General features: G+C 33.6%; 1 protein-coding gene across 2 annotated transcripts in view; it reads right to left on the reverse strand.

Moving 5' to 3' along the window:
• The window catches only part of TMPRSS15 (transmembrane serine protease 15), a 121,909-nt gene extending 115,415 nt beyond the window's left edge, over nt 1–6,494 (reverse strand). For both annotated transcript variants that reach the window (XM_078358592.1, XM_054249036.2), the window contains exons 1-3: nt 6,187–6,494; nt 1,262–1,392; nt 953–1,020 (exon numbers count right to left, since the gene is read on the reverse strand). In XM_078358592.1, coding sequence (XP_078214718.1) covers nt 953–1,020; nt 1,262–1,392; nt 6,187–6,331 — 344 coding nt within the window. In that variant the 5' untranslated portion in view covers nt 6,332–6,494. The remainder of the gene's footprint in view (nt 1–952; nt 1,021–1,261; nt 1,393–6,186) is intronic.
• Nucleotides 6,495–25,638: the final 19,144 nt, after the last annotated feature.

The raw sequence follows: 25,638 nt of genomic DNA on the forward strand, positions 1-25,638 counted from the left end.
ATAGGATCTGCGTTTTCCCAAAGCTGCTGGAAGATTGTCTTCTGTGCTTTTTAAATGTGAATTATTATGAAGGATTTGCTCTCTTCCTTTCTTCAGATGCCCTAGGTCTTGATCAGTCTTTTATTTTTTTTTTCTTGGAACCCTCTCCCTGTGTCTTTTTCATTTTTAACTTAATTTTATAAATTTATATTTTTCTTTCTTTTATATTATGTATATTTTTTCCTAACTTTCCTGCTGACTTGTGTCTCTACTCCAAAAGCCCTTTAAGAGTTTGTAGTTTAGAAAACTTTAGGTTCAGAGAAATGTCAGCAAGATTGTCAAACTCTCTTTCATGGACACAACAGCAACAACAACACACAGATCAATTTTTCTTTGAGAAATACAGAAGCGAATTGTTTAGAAAATTGATCTTGTATTGTGTTCTTACAATAATTTCCATATATCATGGATTCAAATATTCATACTGGAATTACATCCCAGTACAGTCTTAATCTAAGATTCAGTATTTATTGAGCATCTACTTTGCTTTAAGCAGTCTTATGCTTTCTGGGCATACAACACTGAACAAGTATCTTCTCTGTTGGTATTTGTAGTATAATGAAGCAGGGTGATACGATATTACTTTTAATTGATAATCGAGCTTTTACAAAATGTTTCTCACAAATCAAATGCTATATGTGCATCTGAATACATTTAACCTCAGCCCTCTTTTTGTGTCTCTGCAAGATTTTATTGTCAGAAGAGGGAAACATATTAACATAAGATGAAATATCAGAAGTTATTATTATTTGCTAATAAGATAAAAGTTTATGCTGTGCCACTTTGCTTGATACTCAAAAAGTTGAAAAATTTAAATATTCCTCTTTTCCTATATCTAATGATGCTATTTTACAAATATTCGCAAAAAGATCAATAATTTTCTGTCAGTAGAAAATTTTTGAGCTGTACTCACTCAAATTGTAAAACTCTTGAGTACTTATATTCATTCTTCAGACTGCTTGATAGAAAGATCTCATCTATCTAGAAAAAAATAAAAGGTTGAATAAATATGCTTAATTTAAGATTTTAACTTTTGTTCAAAAATTTATATAAAGCAATCTTTAGTACTGCTTACAATTGGGGCAATTTTTTCCATAGTAATCTTGGGCATATTACATTTATTTTCTAGTTGTTTCAGAGTGAGAAAATAGTGTCTTCGGCAAGTAGTTAGTTAAACTTTGTTATAAAATTTTAAACCACCTGAAGAGAGACAGTCTCCTACCATTTGCTGAAGGTCAAAAGCAAGAACTTTGAAATCCACTGAGAGTTTGTCTTGTAAATTAGGATTATATGTAACTCCGGATGTTATTTTAAATGTCCCTCTGGCTTCATGACTTTGTCCAAGTGCTGCACCTGGATAAATTAATAAGAAAAAAACACTAAGATTTTGGATTATGAGTAGGAGAAAAATATGCACATACTGTTAAGACTTAGAAGTAAAGCTATTGCTTGATGTGTTAGCTCTGTAGCTCTTACTTTTTCTTTGTAGTCTCACGTTTCAAAACCAGCTGCTTTCTTTCCCCACCTGTCTGATTGTTTTAAAAGATTGGAAACTAAACTTTTTTCCATTCTTTCAATATATATTTTTTTCTTTTCTTTGAAGTCTAACCCTCACTCCAAGCTTCCAAGTTTTCATTATTATTGTTATTGAGATTCCTGTTGGAAGATACATGGACTGATCAACTCTCACCAATTATGGGAAGTGACTCAGGGAAACATGGTGAGAAGTGAACCATTAAAAGTTTTGTAGTTGCTTTCAGATACTTCTGGAACACCTAGCATCCAGGGACACCACTGGGTTTTGACATATGAATTGCTGTGAAGTTCCAGTGTTTTGGTAACTTTGAAACATGACTTTGAAGCTACTTCTTTCATTCAAATAATTATAAAACTGGCATGCATGACCTTGTGCCATTAGCTGGTGACTGTCCTTGTTGAAGACGTTATTTAGAATGCTATGGAAAATAGATTACCTCACTAGGGGAAAAATGTAAAAAAAGAAGGTTAACAAATTAAATATAAACATGAGTAATAAAATGTGTCATTAAGTCCTGCATAATCCCTTTATCTGCATATTTTCATTGATACTGATTTATTTTTAAAATGAATTGCTTCAACTGAAACTCACACAATGATGAAATCATTAGTTAATATAACAATAAAGATATGAAATTCTGGTGTGAGAAGACATTATTTTTTCTTTTCTGATATGGGGTAATTGGGATTTAGAATGATTAAGAAAATTTCTCCAGATAGTAAAGGTTTTAAGCATCAGATCTGGGATTTGGTCATTGAAATGTCTGATTCCACAACCTAGGATCTCTATGTAATATGCTGACACCAAACTATACAGTCAAGAGGATAATTAGAAATAATAATTCAAGCAGTATATGTGTAAATAGTCTAAACAGTTTAAACTGCATAATTGATGTAGCATATTACTTATACTATTTCATTTGTATTTTAAAGACTCAAAATTACATTGAAGTTTGTGTGTTTAAATATAGAATACAAGGAAGGACTGAGGACTACAACAGATGAAAGGACACTAAGGAAGCATAATAAATCTTATGTAGGAATCTGTATTGGTTCTTAAACTGGTAAAGGACATTAGTAAAAAAACTGGTGAATTTGAATAACATATGTGATTTAGTTAACAATATTGTAGAAATGTTAATTTATTGATTGTGACAATTGTACTGTCATTATGTAAAATATTAACATCCAAGGAAGCTGGGTTATATGATAACTTTGTATAATTTTTGTAACTTTTAGTAAGTCTAAAGTGATTTTTTAAAAAGTACAAATAATATTAAATGTAGTATGTGCTTTGAAATCCCCAAGATTCTGCAAAAAGGCTACTGGAACTGATAAATGACTTCAGCAAAGTTTCAGGATACAAAATAAATGTACAATATCAGTTGCATTTTTATACACCAATTACATTCAAGCTGAGAGCCAAATCAAGAATTCAATTCCATTTTCAATTGCCATACAAAAGATAAAATACCTAGGAATATGTCTAACCAAGGATATAAAAGATCCCTACAAGAATAACTTCAAAACACCCCTGTAAAAATCAGATAACATAAACAAATGGAAATAATTCTATGCTAATGGACTGGAAGAATCAATGTTGCTAAAATGGCCATACTGTTCAAAGCATCCTAAAAATTCAATGCTATTCCTATTAAACTGTCAAACTCATTTTTCACAGAATTGCAACAAATGATTCTAAAATTCATATGGAACCACAAAAGAGCCAGAATAGTCAAAGCAATCCTAAGCAAAAAGAACAAAGTCAGAGGCATCACATTACAGAATTTCATGCTACACTATAAGGCTATAGTAACTAAAACAGCATGGTAGTGGTACAGAAACGGACACATGGTCCAATGGAACAGAGTAGAGAAACCACAGTAAAGTAAAGCTACACACCTACAGTCATCTAGTCTTTGACAAAGTTGACAAAAATAAACACTGAGGAAAAGACTCTCTAGTCAGTAAACAGTGCTGGTATATCTGGTTAGCCATTTGCAGAAGAATGAAACTGGACCCCTACCTTTCACCACATACAAAAATTAACTGAAGATAAATTAAAGATTTAAATTAATACCTCAAACTCTAACAATCCTAGAGGAAAACATAGGAAACATTATTCTGAAAATTATTCTTGGCAGATAATTTAAGACTAAATCCTCAAAAGCAGTTTCAACAAAACCAAAAATTGGCAAGTGGGATCTAATTAAACCAAAGATTGTCTGCACAGCAAAAAAACTATCAAGAAAATAAACATACAACCTATGGAATGGAAGGAAATACTTGCAAACTATGCATCTGACAAAGGTCTAATACTCAGAATCTACAAGGAACTTAATTGAACAAGCAAAAAATGAACCCATTAAAAAATGGGCAAAAACCATGAACAAACACTTCTTAAAAAAAGACATACAAGTGGCCAACAACTATTTGAAAAAAAATACTCATCACCACTAATCATCAGAGAAATGTAAATCAAAACCACAATGAGATACCATCTCTTACTGATCAGAATGGCTATTACCAAAAAGTGAAAAACAACAGATGTTGGCAAGGCTGTAGAAACCCATGAACACTTATACACTGTTGATAGAAATGTAAATCAGTAAATCAGCCACTGTGCAAAGCAGTTCGGAGATTTCTCAAAGAACTTCAAACAGAAATACTATTTGACCCAGCAATCCCATTACTGGGTATACATCCAAAAGAAAATAAGTCATTCTACCAAAAAGACACATGCACTCAGACATTTATCACAGCACTGTTTATGATAGCAAAGTCATGAAATCAACCTAGGTGTCCATCAATGATTTATTGGAAAAAGAAAATGTGGTACATATACACTGTGGAATAAGATGCAGCCATAAAAAGGAATGAAATCATGTTTCTTGCAGCAACATGGATGTAGCCAGAGGCAATTATCCTAAGAAAATTAATGCAGGAACAGAAAAAGCACATACCACATGTTCTCAAGTATAAGTGGGAGCTAAACAGCAGGTACTCATGGACATTAAGAATGTAACAATAGACATTGGGGACTGCCAGAAGGGGAAGGTGAGAGGGCAAGTGTTGATAAACTAACTTCTGGATACTATGCTCAGTACCCGAATAATGGGATCATTCACACTCCAAACCTCAACACATGCGATATACCCACGTAACAAACCTACATATGCATCCCCTGAATCTAAAATAACAGTTTAAAAAGAAAAAGAAGGTTGTATACATTATGATCTTTGGTGTATTGGTAAAGCATTAACTCAAATCTCTTTTTATATTTAGTTGTTCACTGTTAAATTGTATTACCACTTATAAATGCTTATTTTCTATTTCACTTGTAAAATAACTAACCTTTGTATGTTTATTGAATATCAGGGATTCCAATGGACTTTCAAATGCTTATAGATCCTTCAAATTATTCACAGCCATTCAATAAGACCAAAACAGCTATTTTTTAATAGTTTAAGTCAATCTGTATTATCATTTAGTAGTTTGTATAATTATATGAAATATCCACACAGTTATTAAAAAAATATAACCCTTGTGTATGTCTATACTTTTTAAAATGACCAGGAATGATACTAATATTATTTTATAAAACTACAGTATATGCATTACATTCTAATTTAAACTTCTTAACATACTAGAATAAAATAGCTAACCCAACAGTTGAGAATTTAATTGGTGAAACTAAAATCACTCACATGTGAAAGATCTTACCCTGTGAATTTTTAGAAAGAACTTTTATGCCCCTATATAGTTCATCAATTTAAAAACGTAAAAAATTGTCTGAGAAAAAACTCTTAGTATTGAGGTTATTGCTATGCTTTCATTTTTTAAAAATTTACCCTATAAATGAATAAGTGCCAAGATGGACTATAAGTTCTAGATCTGGGTTGTCTAATTTGGAATCTTACTTCTGCTGCCCAACTTAAGCAAGTTACTTCTAGTCCCTGTCTCAGATTCTCCATCTGTGAAATGAGTATAGCAATAACCATTCATATGTTGTAGCTATCCAATACATTTCAAGGTCTTTTAAAAGCTGTTGGTACAAAGTGAGCTCTAAATAAGAGTTATCATTTCTTATGTTTTTTTTTTCTGTTTATCAAAGTTGCTATTCAGACAGTTTGTGATCTTTTTAAGTCTACATTTACATACAATTTCTTTTACATTAGTAGAATTAAAATGGTTAGACTGATAAGAGAATGAAGATTTTAATCTATAGAAATAAACCATATTTTTGTTAACTTTACATGTTTATATACTTATATAGTCAACAACATATTAATATATTTGTGATTTAAATTATATGAAAACAAAATCAGAGATCATGAAATCTACTTGATTATATGTTGAAACAAAGGAATTTCTTTAACATTTTTTAAAATAGTCACATGCTTGAATTCTGGGTTAAGCTTTATTCAAATTACATACCAATTAATTTTCCTAATATTCTCCGAAGGGAACTACAGAGAAGTATGTGAATGCAACACAAATATCTTGTCATGAAGCCACAGCAATGAATAAAATAGACTTACAGGATAACTGACATTCAAGTGTGTACATTCCACTGAGAGCACCTTTATGAGCCAACTCCATGTGACTTACCTTGTTGTGATTCCTCGATTGTCAGCCAGGACACTGCAATTAATCCAGCACAGAGCACTATCAATATGGCAAAGAGAGCTGCAAACATGATTTCATAGGAGCTAAGAGAATGGTGCCTAGAAGATACACTTCTTTTTGACTCCATTTTTGGTTTTGAAGGCTTGCTAATTTAAGAACTTAAAAAGAATATGAATAACTCTACCAGTTGAAGAGCAAAATCTCTCAAATTTTTAAAGATGTGTAAAGCACAAACCACCTGCCCAAACTCATACCAGTCAGTGTAAGTGAGTTGTGTATGTCCCTTTGGCAAAATTATGTCTCTATACATTAAATATCATTAAAAGGGTGGTTAATCTTTAAGAAGGTATAAATGAGTAAAGATGCCTAGAGTTGTAAATGTTAACTACCTGAACAGGACATTTGCCAAGGTGAATAAAATTAAATTCATATTGTAAACAAAAAAGACACTTTATCATTTTGAGAACTAATAAGAAAAATGTGAAATTCATGACAGACAGATTAGTCACGGGCACATGCATTTGATATTCGTACAGTTCCTAACAGATCAACCTTCTACCCTCTGACTCAGATAACTCTTAAGATATTTTTCTTGTATGTGGATATAGATATTCTAAAAATAACTTATGTACAGATGTATATAAAGTCTAACATATACCTCCTCTCTCTGTGTACATATCCATATCCATATCTATATCCATATACATATATTCCTTATGGAAACAATCAACAGTGTTGCACACTTTTTATGACACTCATGTGAAGTTAATGCATGGGAGTACCTGTCATAAGAGGAATAAAATATGTGTTCCTCTTCTAAGAAAACATTCTGGGTAGGGCAGACATTGCTCACTTGCCCTGGACTTTACCTCTTTAAATATGCCAGTTAGAACAAGAGAACAGGTTAAGATAATCATAGTTACAGTTGTAGACTTAGGCTTTATGGGAAAACCAAAGTTGTTCTCTGATAATTAAATTACAGTATATCACTGAAATTATTCACACCATGAATAATGAGTCCAGGAATTTTAAAATGCAAAAATTAAAACCAAATAAAACCAAATATTTTCTGAAGTAAACCAATGTGCTTTTTTTTCTGGTAAATAAAACTGACAGGAAGTAAGAAAGTTTTACATTAGAAATCCGTAACACACTGAAATTGTGGCATATTACAATGGGCTAAGATGAGCAGTAGCTGCTTTTCTTCTTCTTGACCAATGAAAGAAGAAAATTGCGGTTGCATGCAAATTCTTGCCTATAAAAATAGAATTATGAGTAAATAAATAAAATTTTTAATTGAATGAATTATGATTAAATCAATGAAATTATTGATTGCAAATATTTATATTTTTAGCTAATTGACTTAGTACTTATTAAATGCCATAAAATATACATGAAATCAGAGACACCACTTATGGAATTGGGAGAGGTTTATTTCATTTATATTCTAGGGGACAATTATAATAGCTAGGGGAATACATTCAATTATATTCTGTGGGACTATTATATACAGCTAACGCAGAAGCAAACCCCTTTTAGAATATCATATAGAACTTTAAGTTATGTTTCTTTTGACTTTAAAGAAGGAAAGCAGAAGATAGCAAGTGAGTTCACATGTCTGCTTCAAGCATAGCATGGATTAATGAATAAAATACTAGGTTGAAAGCCCAAAATAAGGCGTTTAGTTTCAAAAACAAAACTTACTTTCAGATCATATATTCTCCTCAAATAATGTTTTAAATGATTATATTTAGTATCAAGTAAATAGTGAAAGAATAGCTGTTTAAAATAAAGCAATAATTTATGAAGGATCCACTGAAATTAAACAAACAGGTAAATGCAAAAAATCAAAGAATATGACTTGAAAATTTTTAAAAAGTTATTAAAACAGACTTGCCATATCAGATAACAAAGCTCATTACAAAGCTGTAATATAAAGAGAGTGTTGTATCTGTCCCAGAAAGGAAAACTGCCTCAGTGGAATTAAGTGCTCATAAGTGTGGTTCGCATATGGAAACTTCATATTTCAAAAACGTAGGACACTAATAATAGGTTAGAAAAGAATGGCAATTCAATACATAGTGCTGCATTGATTTGTTTTCCATCTTCCTATGAAGAATAATCAATCTTCATCTCACGCTGTGAAAAAATAAATTCCAGGTGGATTAAGCACATATAAAAAGCACAGGAAATTTTTAGAAGAAAGTATAGAAGAATGTCTTTCTAATGATAATGTTTTGAAGGAGTTTTTAGAAAATGATTCAGAAATAAAAGGAAAAATCATGAACATTAACAAATTTAGCCAGTAATAACCTTGCCTTTTCTTTTTAAATAACAAAACGTATCTAAAAAGCAAAACCCTGAGCCACAGACTTGTGTTTTTTTTTCTTTAAACTTTTTTTTCAAACTGTATATGTTTTAGTTTGGCTACTACAGAACTGAATTGAGGCACAAATGTTGGTATGAGGTACTTACATTTATTTTGGAGGCAGTCCAGGGAAGCTCCATGAGAGGGACTGGGAAGTGAAAAGATGGAGGGGGATGAAGCCAATGAAGACCAGGTGTGATCAATCCAGTTACCACCACAGGCATTGGGAACGTAATTTTGCTTGGAACCTGTGTGAGCTAGTGGGAACAGGTGTCAGAGCTATCCCACTTAAGGGGAAATAGAGTGGAATATTTATTTGCCAAAAATTCATGCTCACTGGTTGAGATGCTTCTGGGACTTCATCTGGCACTTTGAGTTATTCTGTGTGAGTAGAACATTCAGGGAAGTCGACTTGAGTGTGAGAGATGAATGAGAGGGGCTGTGAGTGTAGAGTCCTTTCAATGACTGCTATGGCTTACATATAAAAAGCACTATTCAGAAATTAAGAAGAATTTCTATTGACTAATGGATAAAAGACAAGTAGCAAGCAATTGACAAAAAGTGCAAAACCAAACAAAAAAGAAATAAAACAGGAGCACACAAATGTCTCCAGGTGGTCAGTGTTAGTAGTTACTGTGGAATTCTAATTAAAATAAAAAATAAAATGTTACTGATCTCAGACATATTAGCAAATATTAAAAGCCTTAGTAATACTTAGTAGTGCTATTTATTGCTTGTCTGAGTGAAGATTCAAATAATAATTTTGAATAGCAATTTGGTTAATATCTAGGAAAACTAAATACACACATATAACTGGACTCCCAAATTCCCTTTCCAGTTAAATCTGGGACAAGCAGACAATGAGACAATATTCATTTTAATACAATTATAATACAATTTTAAGACCCACAAAATATAGGGAAAACTTAAATGTTCATTAATAGGAAAATGAAAAAGTGAAGTGTTGTATTTTTATAGAATAAAATGTTACACACAAGTTTAAATTGCATGAACGAGAGCTGTACGTACTAAATTGGAAATAATGAAACAAAACTATGAAAACAAACATGTTTAAAGGGATAAATGTGATGTTTCACAACTTAAAATCAAAAAGAAAATCATTTGCTTAGTAATGCAATTGTGTATAATAAAAGTGTACCTGGAAATGATAAACAGAAAATCCAATATGGTGGTGGTTTCTGAGAAGAAATGGTGTTGATTAATATAGAAATAGAACAACAAGGAGTATTTGTATTGCATTTCATCTGTTAAAATATTTGTAATACATTAATGAACCACACATAAATATTGACAGTTAGATGACTAGGACATCTTTTCTAAATCAAAATTTGAAGGGGAGACATAAGATTGAAGTCCCTGTGATATTATTAATAATTTTCATCTTATCAAGTAATCGTTAAAATTCAAAGAAACTTTATGCACTAAATTTTCTTTTTATTTCTTTTTCTTTTTTTTTTTTTCCAGACAAGCTCTCATTCTGTTACTCAGGGTGGCATGCAATGGCATGATCCTGGTTTATTGCCACCTCTGCTTCTGGGGCTCAAACAATCCTCCTTCCTCAGGCTCCTGAGTACATGGGGCTTTTGTGCTAAAGGTGTGTGGCATCATGTCCAGAAAATTTTCTTTCTTTCCTTCTCTCTCTCTCTCTCTCTTTCCTTCCTTCCTTCCTTCCTTCCTTCCTTCCTTCCTTCCTTCCTTCCTTCCTTCCTTCCTTCCTTCCTTCCTTCCTTTCTCTCTTTCTTTCATTCTTTCTTTCTTGTTTCTTTCCGTTCTCTTCCTTTCTTTCTTCTTTCTTTCTTCCTCTTTCTCTCCTTCTCTCTCTCCTTCCTTCCTTCCTTCCTTCCTTCCTTCCTTCCTTCCTTCCTTCCTTCCTTCCTTCCTTCTTCCTTCCTTCCTTCTCTCTTTGATATCGTAAACAGCACAGCAATGAACATACATGTGCTTATAACAGAACGATTTATAATCCTTTGGGTATATACCCAGTAATGGGATTGCTGGGTCAAATGGAATTTCTATTTCTAAATCCTTGAGGAATCGCCACACTGTATTCCACAATGGTTGTACTAATTTACACTCCCACCAACGGTGTAAAAGTGTTCCTATTTCTCCACATCCTCTCCAGCATCTGTTGTCTCCAGATTTCTAACTCTTAATAAAAATTTCAGTGAGAAAATTTTGGGTATCATTTTGGTAATGGAAATGACATATTCTGGTAGGGTAAATAGTGAAGTTGAAAAATACTTGAAGATAGTTGAGTTTGGAGTAAGCATAGCCAGTGCTTTAGTTTTTGAGACTCCTAAAGGTGGATTATAATTATTTTTGCCTAGAGCAAATAAAAGGGTAAGAATATAACAGCTAAGAAAATTATAAGTCTAATAAGCATTTGATAATGTTTAGAAGCAAACAGACCAGAGAGTTAACAACCATGGTGCACAACATACAGTGTTCATTTGTTCAACAAACATGTGGTTTTATAGTCTGACTGTATGAAGTAGCAGTCGTAATTGCATATTCTCTAAAGATTAAGGTCATGAACAATTCTGTGAAATTTCATTCACTGTTCAACACAAGATGAGAAAACTCAAACAGCTTCCATGTTGTAATCAGATAAATATCATTAATACAGTTACATTTTAAAAACTAATATAAAATAAGAAAATATGTATTCTTTGTCAAAAATACTTCTGGAGATTTTAGAGACCTTTTTTTTTCTCCAAAAAATACTAGTGCTATAGTCAGTGAACACTCACAGGATTGATGGTTCAAAGTTGATAGGAGTTTAAGAAATACACATTTGCTTTTCTCCAAAACTGGTAATTATTTCTTTGACTTTCTATATAATCTTTATTCATACACACTCTGAGGTCTGTTTCATAAACATCTTACTAGGCACAAAAGAGAAGGTGTACCTGTTTTTCTACGGACTGCAAAATATTATTAAAAACTAAAAATTATTTTGAGTTTCTTTTCAGCAATATTGATGAGGAAAAGAGAGTTTGTACATGAATAATTAAAAAAGCCATGTTAAATCCCTTACTATTTTTGTTATTGGACAGAGTTTATGCCTCAGCTTTGTTTTTCTGTTTGTTTTTTGTTCATCTGTTTTCCTGTTGATGGGTTTTCGTGATATTTTTGACTGGTTGGTAACCAGTTTGTACAATTGAATTATATTCTAGAGAAGGAGTATTTAAGCTTAAGCTCCACTTAAATTTTATTCAAAAGTCCAACCAATGTAATTTCTGACCTAAAGAACTAAAGACTATACCAATTTCATTCAACTTAAGGACTATATTAACTTTATTTAGCCAGAATAATACCTAAATATTAATTTAGATGTTATAATAAGCTCACTGGCTCTAAAAATGTATGCATGGACAATATCATTAGTTTTTTTATCTACGCTATTAAAAATACTACCAAATCTAGTATTTAGCTGATTATTACTTTACAGAAGGATACAGGAAAACTGAAAATGCACAAACTAAAAATGCCTTAAATTAATAATAATCTCTTGCGTTGTTTACAATCCCGTTAAACAGAAGTTGTATTCCTCTGCTACTTCTAGGTTAATAGTAAAGGAAGCTGGTAAGTTTGATACACAGTAGAATATTCTGTTTGAAATATTTTAATTGCTAAAAAGTGTATTTGCCATTCAAAAGGATGGTGTGATGTAAAAGTATCACTAGACATGTTGACAGAAGACCCAGCTGTATATATAACCATTGACACTTACCGGGTATTCTTGGGCATTTCGCTAAAACTTTCTTTGAGCTTTCAGTTTTCTACTTTAGAGAAGAAAGTTATTGATCTTAAAATCACTTTCATTTCTAAAATTTTATGACTTCATGATTTTTATGGTTCCTTCCAAAGGAAAGTATGTGATTTATGTCTCTTTACATTAAAAAGTCTTTTTCTCCTGAGATTTATTTCAGATATTCACCTAAAAATCACCTATGTGAGATTTTCTTTTAAAATATTTTCTTAAGATCTTTTCCTTCATATATCCCACTGACCTTTCATTCTCTTTGCAATTCCTTTTTATCCTCCTCTTGTCTGACTACAGTGAAACCATATTTACTTTTCCTTTGCTAATGCAAATTCTGCTTCCTCTCTCTTCATCCTTTGTTCCCGCTCCACATGTGATTTTTTTTTACCTTGCCATATGAAAGTCACTCTCACCAAGCATATTTCCCTAATCTACTTTTGTCTGTAAAGTGGATTATGAAACTTTTGAATAAAAGGCATTATACCAGAACATGCTGAACTGCATAGCATTTAACTCTTCCGAAGGAAAGAACTCTATTCATGGCAGTATTCAAAAATAGACCTGAATTTCAGGAAAGAAAAATGAACTAGGCTGGGAAAGATAGGTTTTTCCTCATAGGGGTTACCACAGTTTTTATAGCATCCTAGTTGGTAAGTAGGAAGCTTTGAAAAAATAACAGCATGTTCTTCTCTATCAGCTGCTAGTTTAGGTCATTTTCAAAGAAACCCCCCACGTACCCAGAATCCTAACAAATTCACAACGCCATGATTTTATGTTGTTGCGCCAGCCACATCTGTAGCCCCGGCAAGATTTATCTTCTCACTGTGTTATTTTTTAACTTTAATGACTTTAGTGCCCAGAGGTCAAAAGATTATTTGATATTGAAAGAGAGTGAGCCTACTTGTCAGATTTTCTCAGTGCTCTTTTATCTGTCTGCTATCATCACCAAAGTGTTATACCAATCTTTACTTTTTCCACAGAATAAATTTTCCGCATCAGCTTGCTACGTTCTCACTGTCTTAACACAATCCCATGAAGCTTCTCCTGTTTTATTTTCCAACTGAGAGAATAAAGATAAAATCCAACTAAGAGATCAGCGAATTAAGAAACTCAAAGTTCCTGACCTGGTCTGGACCTCTAAATTCCCAAGTAAAAATTTGCATTTCATGTTTCTGACTATGTCTTTTTAGCCACCATCCAAATAAACTCACTGGGTAATATTTTGCACTGGGTAAACACACAGCTTCTTTGCTGCTTCTTTATTTTTAACAATGTCAGTTTTGAGAACAAGGCGACCAGGTACGTAGTATAATTTTGCTTAAATAATGTTGTACTGTACCCAGAATTATGAGTTTGATTAATGTGTCTGGTAACCCTGTTGCTGCTCTTGCTCCTGCTCTTCCTGAGTTGGGACCATAAAAATAAAAATAAAGTAAAATTTAAAATGAAATAACTCACAATAACCAGGAAGGTTTCATTATTAAGTCATTTTTTTTTTAGGACAGTGAAGTCAATGACAGAAGCATGAGTTTTGTAAAGTTGGTTAGGTGTAGGGATTTAGCAGCATAACAACATGTTCAGTTAAATTCCTTACATTAGATCCTTGGATACGTTGTGCAAAATTAAGATAAATTTTAAATACATATAATTGTGGTAGAGATCATTCTCTCTATATATTAATTCATCCCTTTCTCTTTTTAGTGATGAAATGTCCTGAGTCTTATCTGTGGGGCAGCACCTACCTGCCCTAGTTTTCAATCTTCCTTCAGTTTAGGTGTGGTCATGTATAGGTTGCTTTCACAATAAAATTGTAACTATGAGTTTGAATTAGAAATTTAAGTGTAATTTATAATGCATATTTTCTTTTCTTTTCCTTTTTTAGAGACAGAGTCTCGTTCTGTCGCCCAAGCTGGAGTGCAGTGGAGTCATCTCGGCTTACTGCAAACTCCACCTCCTGGGTTCAAGCAATTCTTTGCCTCAGCCTCCCAAGTAACTGGGATTACAGGTGCCCGCCACCACACCCAACTAACTTTTCCCTTTCTTTCTTTCTTTCTTTCTTTCTTTCTTTCTTTCTTTCTTTCTTTCTTTCTTTCTTTCTTTCTTTCTTTCTTTCTTTCTCTTTCTTTCTTTCTTTCTTTCTTTCTTTCTTTCTTTCTTTCATCTTCCTTCCTTCCTTCCTTCCTTCCTTTCTTCTTTCTTTCTTTTTCTTTCTTTCTCTCTCTCTCTTTTCCTTCTTTCCTTCCTTCCTTCCTTCCTTCCTTCCTTCCTTCCTTCCTTCTTTCTTTCTTTCTTTCTTTCTTTCTTTCTTTCTTTCTTTCTTTCTTTCTTTCTTTCTTTCTTTCTTTCTTTCTTTCTTTCTTTCTCTTTCTTTCTTGTGGAGACAAGATTTCACCATCCTGATCAGGCTGGTCTTTGACTCCTGACCTTGTGATCTGCCTGCCTTGGCCTCCCAAAGTGCTGGGATTACAGGCATGAGCCACCGTACCCGGCCCTCTTTCTTTCTTTTAAGACAGGGTCCTGGTCTGTCGCCCAGACTGCAGTGCAGTGGTATGATCACAGCTCACTGCAACCACAACTTCCTGGTCTCAAGTGATCTTCCCACCTCAGCCTCCTGAGTAGTTGGGACCACAAGCACATGCCACCCATCCCAGCCATCTTTTTTAGTTTTTGTAGAGACAGGGATATAATGCACTTAAAAAATATTTAAAAGTATTAGTTTAGAAAGTGCTTAGTTGTTTATGTGATAGTAGTAATTCTTTATTTATAATATTTTAATGACCTTTTTTCTTCTAGTAATTATTTCAGCACAGAAATATATATAGACTTAAGAAATGTATAGAAACTCAATAGGCTGCCATTAGAATGTTAAGATATTATTTCTGTTTTTTGTTTCTTTTAATTTTTAAAAATTCTTACAATTTAAAATATTTATAGTCCATTGTTAACCACTTTATTAAGAAACAAATCACTGGGCATATTTAATGTATACAATTTGATGAGTTCAGACAGATGCCAACAATGTAAAATTATCACCATAATCAAGGAATACACATGTCCAACACCTCCCAATGTTTCTTTGTGTCCCTTTGCTTGTGTGTGTGTGGGAGTGAGTGTCTGGTAGGAATATAACATGAGCGTTCAACTCTTTCTTACCAAATTTTGAAATGTACAATATCATATTGTTAACTCTAGGCACTATGCTCTACAGCAAATCTCTATAACTTATTTTTCTTGCACAATTACAACTTTATATCTATTGCATTCTTCATTTTCCTACTCTCCAGACCTTGGCAATTATTATTGTATTGTCTGCTTCTATGAGTTCAACTGTCATAGATACTTCACATAATTAGAATCATGCATTCTTTTTTTCTCATGTGAGTGGATTATTTCACTTAGCATAATGTCTTCCAGGTTCATCCACATTGTTGCAAATAGCAGAATTTCCTTTCCTTTTAAGGCTGAATAATAATCCATTGAATGCATATATCAAATGCTTCTTTATCCGTTTATCTGTCAAAGGACACTTAGGTTGTTTTTATATCTTGGCTATTGTGAATAATATTGCAGTAAACATGGGGCAGAGATGCAGATATCTCTTTGTGACCCTGATTTCAATTTCTTGGGATATATAACCAGAAGTGGGATTTCTGGATCATATGTTAGTTCTATTTTTAATTATTAAGGAACTTCTATATTATTTTCCATAGCTGTTGCACCATTTTACAATCCTACTAGCACCATATAACGGTTCCAATTTTTCTACCTTGTTGCCAGCACTTATCTTTTGTTTCTTTTTCTGATAGTAGACACCCAAAAGGCATGAGTGATATCATTCATTGTAGTTTCAATTTGTATTTCCTTATTGATTAGACATTTTGAAATTTTTTAATATACCTGCTGGCCATTTCTGTGTCTTCTTTGGAGAAATATCTATCAGGGTATATGCCCATTTTTAAATTCAGGTTTCTTGTCTTTTTGCTATTGATTTGGATGAGTTCCTTACATATTTTTGAAATGTACCTTTTATTAGATATATGTTTTGCAAATATTTCCTCCTCTTCTATACATTGCCTTTCAATCTGTTGTTTTCTTTGTTGCACAAGAGTTTTTTGGTTCGACAGAGTCCCATTTCTCTATTTTTGCTTTTATGTTCTATGCTTTTAGTGTCATATTCAAGAAGTCTTTGCCAATACCAATGCCAAGAAGGTATTCCCCTGTGTTTTCTTCTAGAAGTTTTACAGTTCAGATCTTATGTTTGTCTTCAGTCAACTCTGGTTTGATTTTTGTGAATGGTGTAAGGTAGAGATTTATTTTTCTTTTCTAGTGGGTAGTATCTACTTTTCTCAGTTCTATTTTTTAAAGAGATTATCCTTCTTTGCCCATGTGTATCCTTGGAATGGTTGCTAAAGATGAATTGACCATATTTGTATGGATTTATTTCTGGTCTCTTTATTTTGTTCCATTTTATATATCTGTCTTTACGCTAGTACTGCACTGTTTTAATTACTATAGTTTCTACCACTTCAATTCTGTAATGTCCTGGAAGTCTTAGCCAGAGCAATTAGGTAAGAGAAAGAAAAATAATCCAAGTTGTAAAGGAAAAGAATGACATGTTCTCTGTTTTCAGATGGCATTATTTTATGTGTAGAGTACCCTAAAACCCCATGTATACAAAATGTTAAAACTAATAAACAAACTGAGTAAATATGCAGGATATAAAATCAATGTACAAAAATTAGTTGTATTTTAAAATATTAACAAGGAACCATTCTAAAAATAAATTTTAAAAAAAGTTCCATTTACAATAGCATAAGACTCATTCAATACTTAGAAATAAACTTAAGCATTGGGGTAAACTATGCAATGAAAACTATAAAACATTGATGAAGGAAATGAAAGGATATACAAATAAATGAAAAAAATACATGCCTTTCTATGGATTGGAAGACTCAATATTGTTGAAATATAAATATTAGACAAATTGATCGACAGGTAAAATGCTATGTTCAACAAAATCCCCATGGTGTTTTTAACGGAAATAGAGAAAACAATCCTTAATTTGATTTGGAACCACAAAAAACCCAGAGTTGAAAGAGATCTTGAGAAGAAAGAGCAAAGCTGGAGATATCACATTTAACCTTTAATTTTTCAGAATATCCTAGATTAAAGTAATATTATCCTTATATATCTTCTGAACAGTTGAAATTTGCAAACTTACTACTGTCATAAGGCATTTATTTTTAGAGCCTAGTGTTCTGTCTCCCTGGTTTGTAAATTTTTTTGAAGATATTGCCTCCTTGTGCCTTATCCATACCATTCATTACAGAGTCGGGATGATATTGGTTAATTTTTGAAATTCTAATACTTAGCTAAAATATGAAACTCCTTGATAAATTCACAAACTATTTGAAACACATGGTAAAGAAGTTTAAAAATTAGTTGTCTTGTTTATGAGTTGAAATTATTCAAATGATTTTTGACTTTCTTACCTTTGGCTATTGAGCATGATAAACTCATTCATTCAAGACTGCATACATTTTATTCCCTACTCACACTTTAGATGTACTTATCTATTGATGACACATTTTCTATGCTCTTTACTTCATATTAATGAGATTATAAAACATTGATTCCAAAGTAAAGTTGACACATATCAGATTTTAAAATAAACCATGTCAATCAACTCTCTTCATAAAGATAATGGTAAGTTAAGCATGTCAACTTACATTTTGAGTAATTTTATGTATAATATAGTAATTTTAACTGTGCTCAAGTGTTGAACCAGCTTTAATAAGAAAAAAAAATCATGTCGATTGTAACATTTCAGCCAATTTTTACATAGAAGGCCTTAGAAAGGCAACTTCAAGATTTTGGAGTACGTGTAACCTAATTGTTATTTATTTGGCACTTCTATTTTAAATTGTCTATTACCTTTTCTCACACACACACAAAACCATGCTTTTACAAGTTGAACCAGAAGTCTGTACCTTGTCAGGGTAAGAAAGCAACAATTAACCATTCCAGAACTTTTCACACTCCTATGATTGTCTCCCTCTCTTATATAAAACAATCTGCCATAGCAAACAAGCAGGTGCAATTACAGCCAGACTGCGATTTCTGGAGATAAAGAATAAACAAAGATGGCATGAACAGGTCCTAAAACTCAGTAATCTATTTAAAATATGCAATTAAAATAGTTAATGCTTTTTTTCTATGTCAAGATACTACAAAAAGAATTAAGAAGATATGTTTTGAAACATTTTAAGACTCCTACTACATAAGTTATTATCTATGTGCAACAAGATTTGGTGTGTTCACAATTTAATTAAATTCGGGCTCTCAATAACTCTGTGATAAAAATAGAGCCTAAACCCCTCAGAAGTCTGTATCTGCTACATGTTTTTGATCTAGAAAATAAAATTAACTCTTCAGTGAAATGATCCACATAGATTGCCCAGAACTAATCTTGCTCAATGTGAATTGATCCATATTAGAAAAATAATTAGGAGAATGCTGTTATCAGAGGCAGCAATATGTGTCAGTCATAGGGTGGCCTGCACACATATAAACACACACAAAATTACACACCCACACATACACATTCATACACAAACAAGCACATATATATTCACAACACACACACACACACTTGGAATATCATTGCCAGAAATGCTATATCCATTTCACAAGGAATTTGTTCAAAAAAAAAATGTAAAAAGCTTTCCTATTGGGAGAAGTTGAGCTTCCCTAGCAATTTAAGAAAAGCAATCACTTAGATCCTGGTCTCTCTCTTCAGCTAAAAGGTAACTAAATGTATTGCTCATTTGTTCTTTCAGTCATGACAAATTAGAACAAAAGAAACGAAAGCTCTCTGTCTCTTCCAAACAGGCTCTCTCCTCTGGTTTCATTTCAGCCATTTGTTGCTTTAATGCTTGCTATTAGCTGGAAGACAATATCTAAAATACAGTGTCTAAGTGATACCCAGGCTTCTGTGGATTAGAGGTGAGAGAGTTAAGTACCTTATTTAAAAAAGTGTTCTGTGATCTTTCCGTATCTCTTAACATTTTTATCTGTTGTAGTGGTGGTTAACTGGAAAGAGAATGTAATTCTGCAGCCAGTATTGTGGAATACTAACAATTTTATAGTTACATATGTAGAAGTGACAGTGGCCATATCTTTGTGGGAATGGTGTTATCTACCTCTATACATCAGCAGGATAGGCTACAACCTTAAACTTGGGTCAACCTTTCTGTCCTTAGCGATTGATCTTTATATGTGTCCTCTTGCTGATACAGGGAAAATATTACCCCTCCAATCATCTTTTACCCTGTAACCCTGCCCATTCATCTCTTTGATTTCCTCTATGTATTATTTTGCTTTACAATCTATTAAATAGGATAGCTGCTATTTATCGTTGTGTTTTTAGTTCACAGGAGAGAGTATTGTGGTTTAAATATTTAAAAATCATATTGACCAAATGGGCACCTGTTTGTTACAATGGCTGTTGATTCAGAGCATACTATCCATGCTTGATCTATTCAAAAACAACAGAATTAATGCTATTTGCAATTATGGGATTGCCTAATTAAAAAAAATATTATCTATACTGCTATAAAAGTTGACCATACAAATCAGATCACCCTTGTCATACCTAACTAAATCAGAGTTGGGGAGCCAGGGGGAAAAAGCACTCAGTGCATGTAAAATTGTTCCAAGAATGTAATTCTCTGCAAGGCTGGCAGAAACAGCCCACTGAAACCTGAAACCAGTTTTATCTAACAGCTGCAGAAACAACCTATGCAACTCCAAAGATAGTCTTACTCATTGCTGCTACTGACCAATCAAAACTTGCCAGCTCCTCAAAACTTTACTAGTGACAATGAACTTTCTTGATAAGCAATATGTGACATTTTCTCTTTTTATAAAAACTCCAACTTTCTCTTTTTTCTTTGGACATACCAAAGACCACCGGGTCTGTGTGTAAGCCCCAAATTGCAATTCTTGCTTTCCTCCCCCAAATTTTAACTATAGAGATCCACTTCTATATTTTGTTTTTGATGCCATCCTGGTAGAAAAGTATCCTTCTCTGCTCCACTGACATTAACCTTAGCCATGCAACTTGTGGTCCTCCTTCCTGTAGGGAAATACATCCTGCCCTGGTATGTGACTGTTTTTGGATAACGAAATGTGAATGCAAGCAAATCAGCATGTGATTGGTTATGTCTTTTCTCCCCTTCTGCACACAAGAAAATGACATTTGTTTTTGTGTGCTACTGGGAACTGAAAATCGTTTCTTAAACGTAGCATAATGTAGCCTACCCTGAGTGATATGGTAATATTAAAATATGTATAGGAAAAGGAGGGTGGTAATTTCTTCAGCACTAGACTAGACATCAAATATTTTAAGTTTTCTTCATATTTTTCTAATAGTGTTACCTTGAATGATTATTGAATTCCTCCAATGCTAGCTTCTACATCTGTACAATGAATGCTTTGGATAAACCATGTTAGCCATCGTTAACATCCTTTGAGTCTATGATTGGAGTAAATCTCAGCAGCATAGCTAAAATCACCATTATTTATATTTGCTGAAATCCTCTTCTTTTTATTATTTCCTTATTAGGCAGCTAGGTGGCAGTTTGGTTGAATAGAACATGAAGTCTATTGAATTTTCTATTTCTATGTGACTAGGGAAAGATCTTCAACGTTTGGAAAGTATAATAAAAACTCTCAAACTCTACTGAAGGTCAAATTAATCACCAGCCATACCTTGGGTTTAGTAAAACCTGCATACTACCTAAAACAATTAGTAATTTGCCTTTGACTTGATAAATATGAATGATAATTATAATTTTTAATGCTGTCATACTAGGTCAATAGATGTAAAAGATAATAAAAGCACTCGATTTTGCTGCTGTATCAAAGAAGCTTTTTATCTTGGACACCCTGTTAACTTCCTTTAAGAGAGTTTTTCAAATAGCATGGCCTGGCTTTGGCACTGAGGATAATACTGCCTGTGAAATTCACAATGTAGATGTCACTTTGGGTCTAGTCAGAGAAGAGGTGTCACGGCACTCTATATATCATAGCGACATAGAGTCAGATGGTATTCTGGTGTGGAGGCTTTCTCTACCTCATCCCTAAGAAGTATCTTAAGAGGATTTCAAAAGTGTATGGCTTTAACACTTAAAACATCATTCCTAAATATCATCCTGAAGCTTGTTAGAAATGTAGAATCACTCTAGAATTATTAGATAAAGATCTCCATTTTAAGATCTCTGGGTATCTTATATGGACATTTAATTTCTAAAAGCACAGAGTTTCAAAAGGTGAGCTTGAAGAAACTAAGATAGTCTCCCTTGCCCCTGTTATTTTACATACATGACTTCGGAGGACTGGCACTAAAAACTACACCACTAATATCAAGAAGCACAAAGTGACTTGCAATGATGTAAACATATGCAGCATATTAGACATTTCAAATGGACTCTCAATCTTCAAATATTACATAAGAATTTTGGATTTAGTGTTTCAAGATCTTGGTCACAGTTTTCAGTACTCTATTCTGATTGTAAAGGGAAGGCAGTTTGTACAGAGGATAAAAGTATTGGCTCTGGGTCTGATTTTTTCAGCTAAAACCTTGGCATCTTATTACCTGGTAACACTGTGGATAGCTTTAACTTATTTTCCTGTACTTCATTTTCTCATCAATTTTATAAGGATAATAGTCACCTAATAGTTAAGGAAAATCTTAAGAAAAGTCCTTTGAGACCAGATGTTTCTATCCCTGGTCAGTTAACACTTTTTTCTTTCTTAGGTTCATTAATAAAGTTGTAACCAGTGTTTTAATTTAGGACTACCAAAGGTCGGTATATATTTTTGTAAGATCACTATATGGTTTCATTAAAGAAAATTTTTGACATTTAATTTCTATTGCTTTGTTTGAGGACTGTACTTTGTCTTTTGAATGCTCTTCTCCTTAATCTGTTAATGGAATGGTTTGCTCCTTTGTGTAAGATGTGAATAGGATTTTTCTGATATAAAAGTTTCCTCAGAAAGATAATGGATTAAGCCTCATGGAGACTTTAAGTAGATTTTATTATCTTCTCTAACTTCAACCTTCACTGCTCTGAGAAAAAATGATTATTGATACACCCCTTTGGTTATGTCCACTGTAAATTAAATGACAGCTTTGGGCATGAGACAGCTAAAACTACTAGAGTTTCTGTCATCAGGCAGAGGGCAGAAAGCAAGTATTACTCTTTCTTTGTTGTTGTTCTTCAGACTTTATCTGGTTCTGTCACCCAGGCTGCAGTGCAGTGGCATGATCTTGGCTCACTGCAACCTCTGTCCCAGGTTCAAGTGATTCTCCCACCTCAGCCTCCTGAGTAGCTTGGTTTACAGGTATGTGCCATGATGCCTGGCTAATTTTTCGTATTTTTTGGTAAAGACGGGGTTTCAGCATGTTGGCCAGGTTGGTCTGGAATTCCTGTCCTCAGGTGATCCACCTACCTTGGCCTCCCAAAGTGTTGGGATTACAGGTGTAAGCCACTACAACCAGCCCCAAAAGCAAGTATTACCCTTAATGAAAAATAAAGGGAAGGTGAAACCTTTGGTGTCATGATACTTTGCCTTATTATGATTTTTTTAAAAAAATCACAATATGCTTTACCTCTGAGTGAAGATGCATGTACATTGAGCAACAGATTCCCAAATGTCACTCCATGATTTTATTTTGAAGTTAGGATAAAATGAACTTCAATAGCTGATATTATTTCTTCCACTTGATCGAATTTCATATGGAACCATAAAGAGCCCATATAGCCTAGACAATCCTAAGCAAAAAGAACAAAGCTGGAGGCATCACACTACCTGACTTCAAACTATACTATAAGGCTATGGTAACCAAAACAGCATGATACTGGTACCAAAACATATATCTAGACCAATGGAACAGAACGGAGTCCTCTGAAATAACACCACATATCTACAACCATCTGATCATTGACAAACCTGACAAAAACAAGAAATAGGGAAAGGATTTCCTATTTAATACATGGTGTTGGGAAAACTTGCTAGCCACAGGCATAACATTGAAATTGGACCCCTTTTACATGTTATTCAAAAATTAGCTCAAGATGGATGAAAGACTTAAAATTAAGTCCTAAAACCATAAAAACTCTGGAAGAAAACCCAGGCAATACCACTCAGGACATAGCCAAGGACAAAGACTTCATGACTAAAACACCAAAAGCAATGGCAACAAAAGCCAAAATTGACAAATGGGATCTAATTAGACTAAAGAGATTCTGCACAGCAAAATAAACTATCAGCAGAGTGGACAGGTAACCTACAGAATGGGAGAATATCTTTGCAATCTAATCATCTGACTAAGGGTTAATAGCCAGAATCTACAAGGAACTTAAACAAATTTACAAGAAAAAAACAAACAACCCCATCAAAAAGTGGGCAAAGCATATGAACAGATGCTTCTCAAAAGAAGACATTTATGTGGCCAACAAACATATGAAAAAAAGCTCATCATCACTGGTCATTAGAGAAATGCAAATCAAAACCACAATGAGATACCATCTCACGTCAGAATGGCAGTCATTAAAAATTCAGAAAACAACAGATGCTGGAGAGGATGTGGAGAAATAGGAACACTTTTACACTGTTGGTGGGAGTGTAAATTAGCTCAGCCATTGTGGAAGACAGTATGGTGATTCTTCAAGGATCTAAATCCAGAAATACCATTTGACCCAGCAATCCCATTACTGTGTATATAGACAAAGGATTATAAATCATTCTACTATAAAGACACGTGCACATGTATGTGTATTGCAGCACTGTTCACAATAGGAAAGACTTGGAACCAACCCAAATGCCCATCAGTGACAGACTGGATAAGGAAAATGTGGCACATATACACCATGGAATACTATGTAGCCATAAAAAAGGATGAGTTCATTTCCCTTTCAGGTACATGGATGAAGCTAGAAACCATTATTCTCAGCAAACTAACACAGGAACAGAAAACTAAACACTGCATGTTCTCACTCATAAGTGGGAGTTGAACAATGATAACACATGGACACAGGGAGAACATCACACACTGGGGCCTGTTGAGGGGTGGGGACACAGGGAGGGATATTATTAGGAGAAATACCTAATGTAGATGACAGGTTGATGCGGGCAGCAAACTACCATGGTATTTGTATACCTATCTAACAAACTTGCACTTTGTGCTCATGTATCCCAGAACTTAAAGTATAATTTTAAAAATTAAGATAAAATCAGATGAAACATATAATGATAGTTACTTGCTCTTAATGATCATTTATTATGTGCTATGTGTAATTCTAGGAACTTTACATGCGTTTACTTATTCTCAAAATAACCTGATGATGTTAAACAGTGGTAGGGTGGCAGGTGCTACAACTATTCCCATTTATGAGATGTGGAAACTGAGGCACAAAGCATTTAAATATACCTAAGGTATCAAAGTCAGTAACTGCCATTTTCAGTAAATAAATTCAGATAGTCTGGATCTTAACACTAAATTCAATAGTTTTGCATGTGTCAATTTAACTGAATTCTGATTTTGTTTTTCATATACTTTTTGCTCTACAGTTCTGGACTAGTTTGGCCATATGAGAAATTTGCGAGATTTTGCAGGTGGATGGGAAATAGTAGTCAAGAAAAGAGGAAGATGATGCCAGGGCTGCAGAATTACTGTAGGTCCCAAATGCTGTTGCTCATCTACTAGCTCATTTCATTCGCCTGGGGCTCAGCCAGCTCAGGCTTCTTTCAGGTTCTTTAAGTCTTAGGTCAGGCTCATATGCAGTGCCAATGTGAAGGGCCTTAGCTTCCTCTGCAGTTCACCAAAGGCAGGTTACTCAAAGCTAGATGTGGATTTATAAACAACACGAAAAGCAGAGACTGGCAAATATGACTTATAGTTTACTCTCATGGCTTTTCCTCACACGTTTTGTTTTTGATTTCTCTGAGTTCAGATTTCATTCACAATTGCCTGCTCCATCAACTGCCTGCCTACTCCCAAATGCAGAGGCAGCAGCCTGCTATGGATTTCACTGTCTATTGTCCTGGATTCCTTGTTAGTGACCCTTCTCTGATCCTCTAACCATGCCCTTTTTGTTCTTTGCTTTTGTGTATTCTCTCATAATTGTGAAGAGTTCAATCTCTAAAATAACTTCTATTTCATGTTGCTCAGTTGTTCTGCTTCCCTAGTAATACACTCAATTGATATGCATCT

Source organism: Callithrix jacchus, chromosome 21 (genome assembly GCF_049354715.1).
Source record: "Callithrix jacchus isolate 240 chromosome 21, calJac240_pri, whole genome shotgun sequence".
In the NCBI taxonomy this organism is placed as follows: domain Eukaryota; kingdom Metazoa; phylum Chordata; class Mammalia; order Primates; family Cebidae; genus Callithrix; species Callithrix jacchus.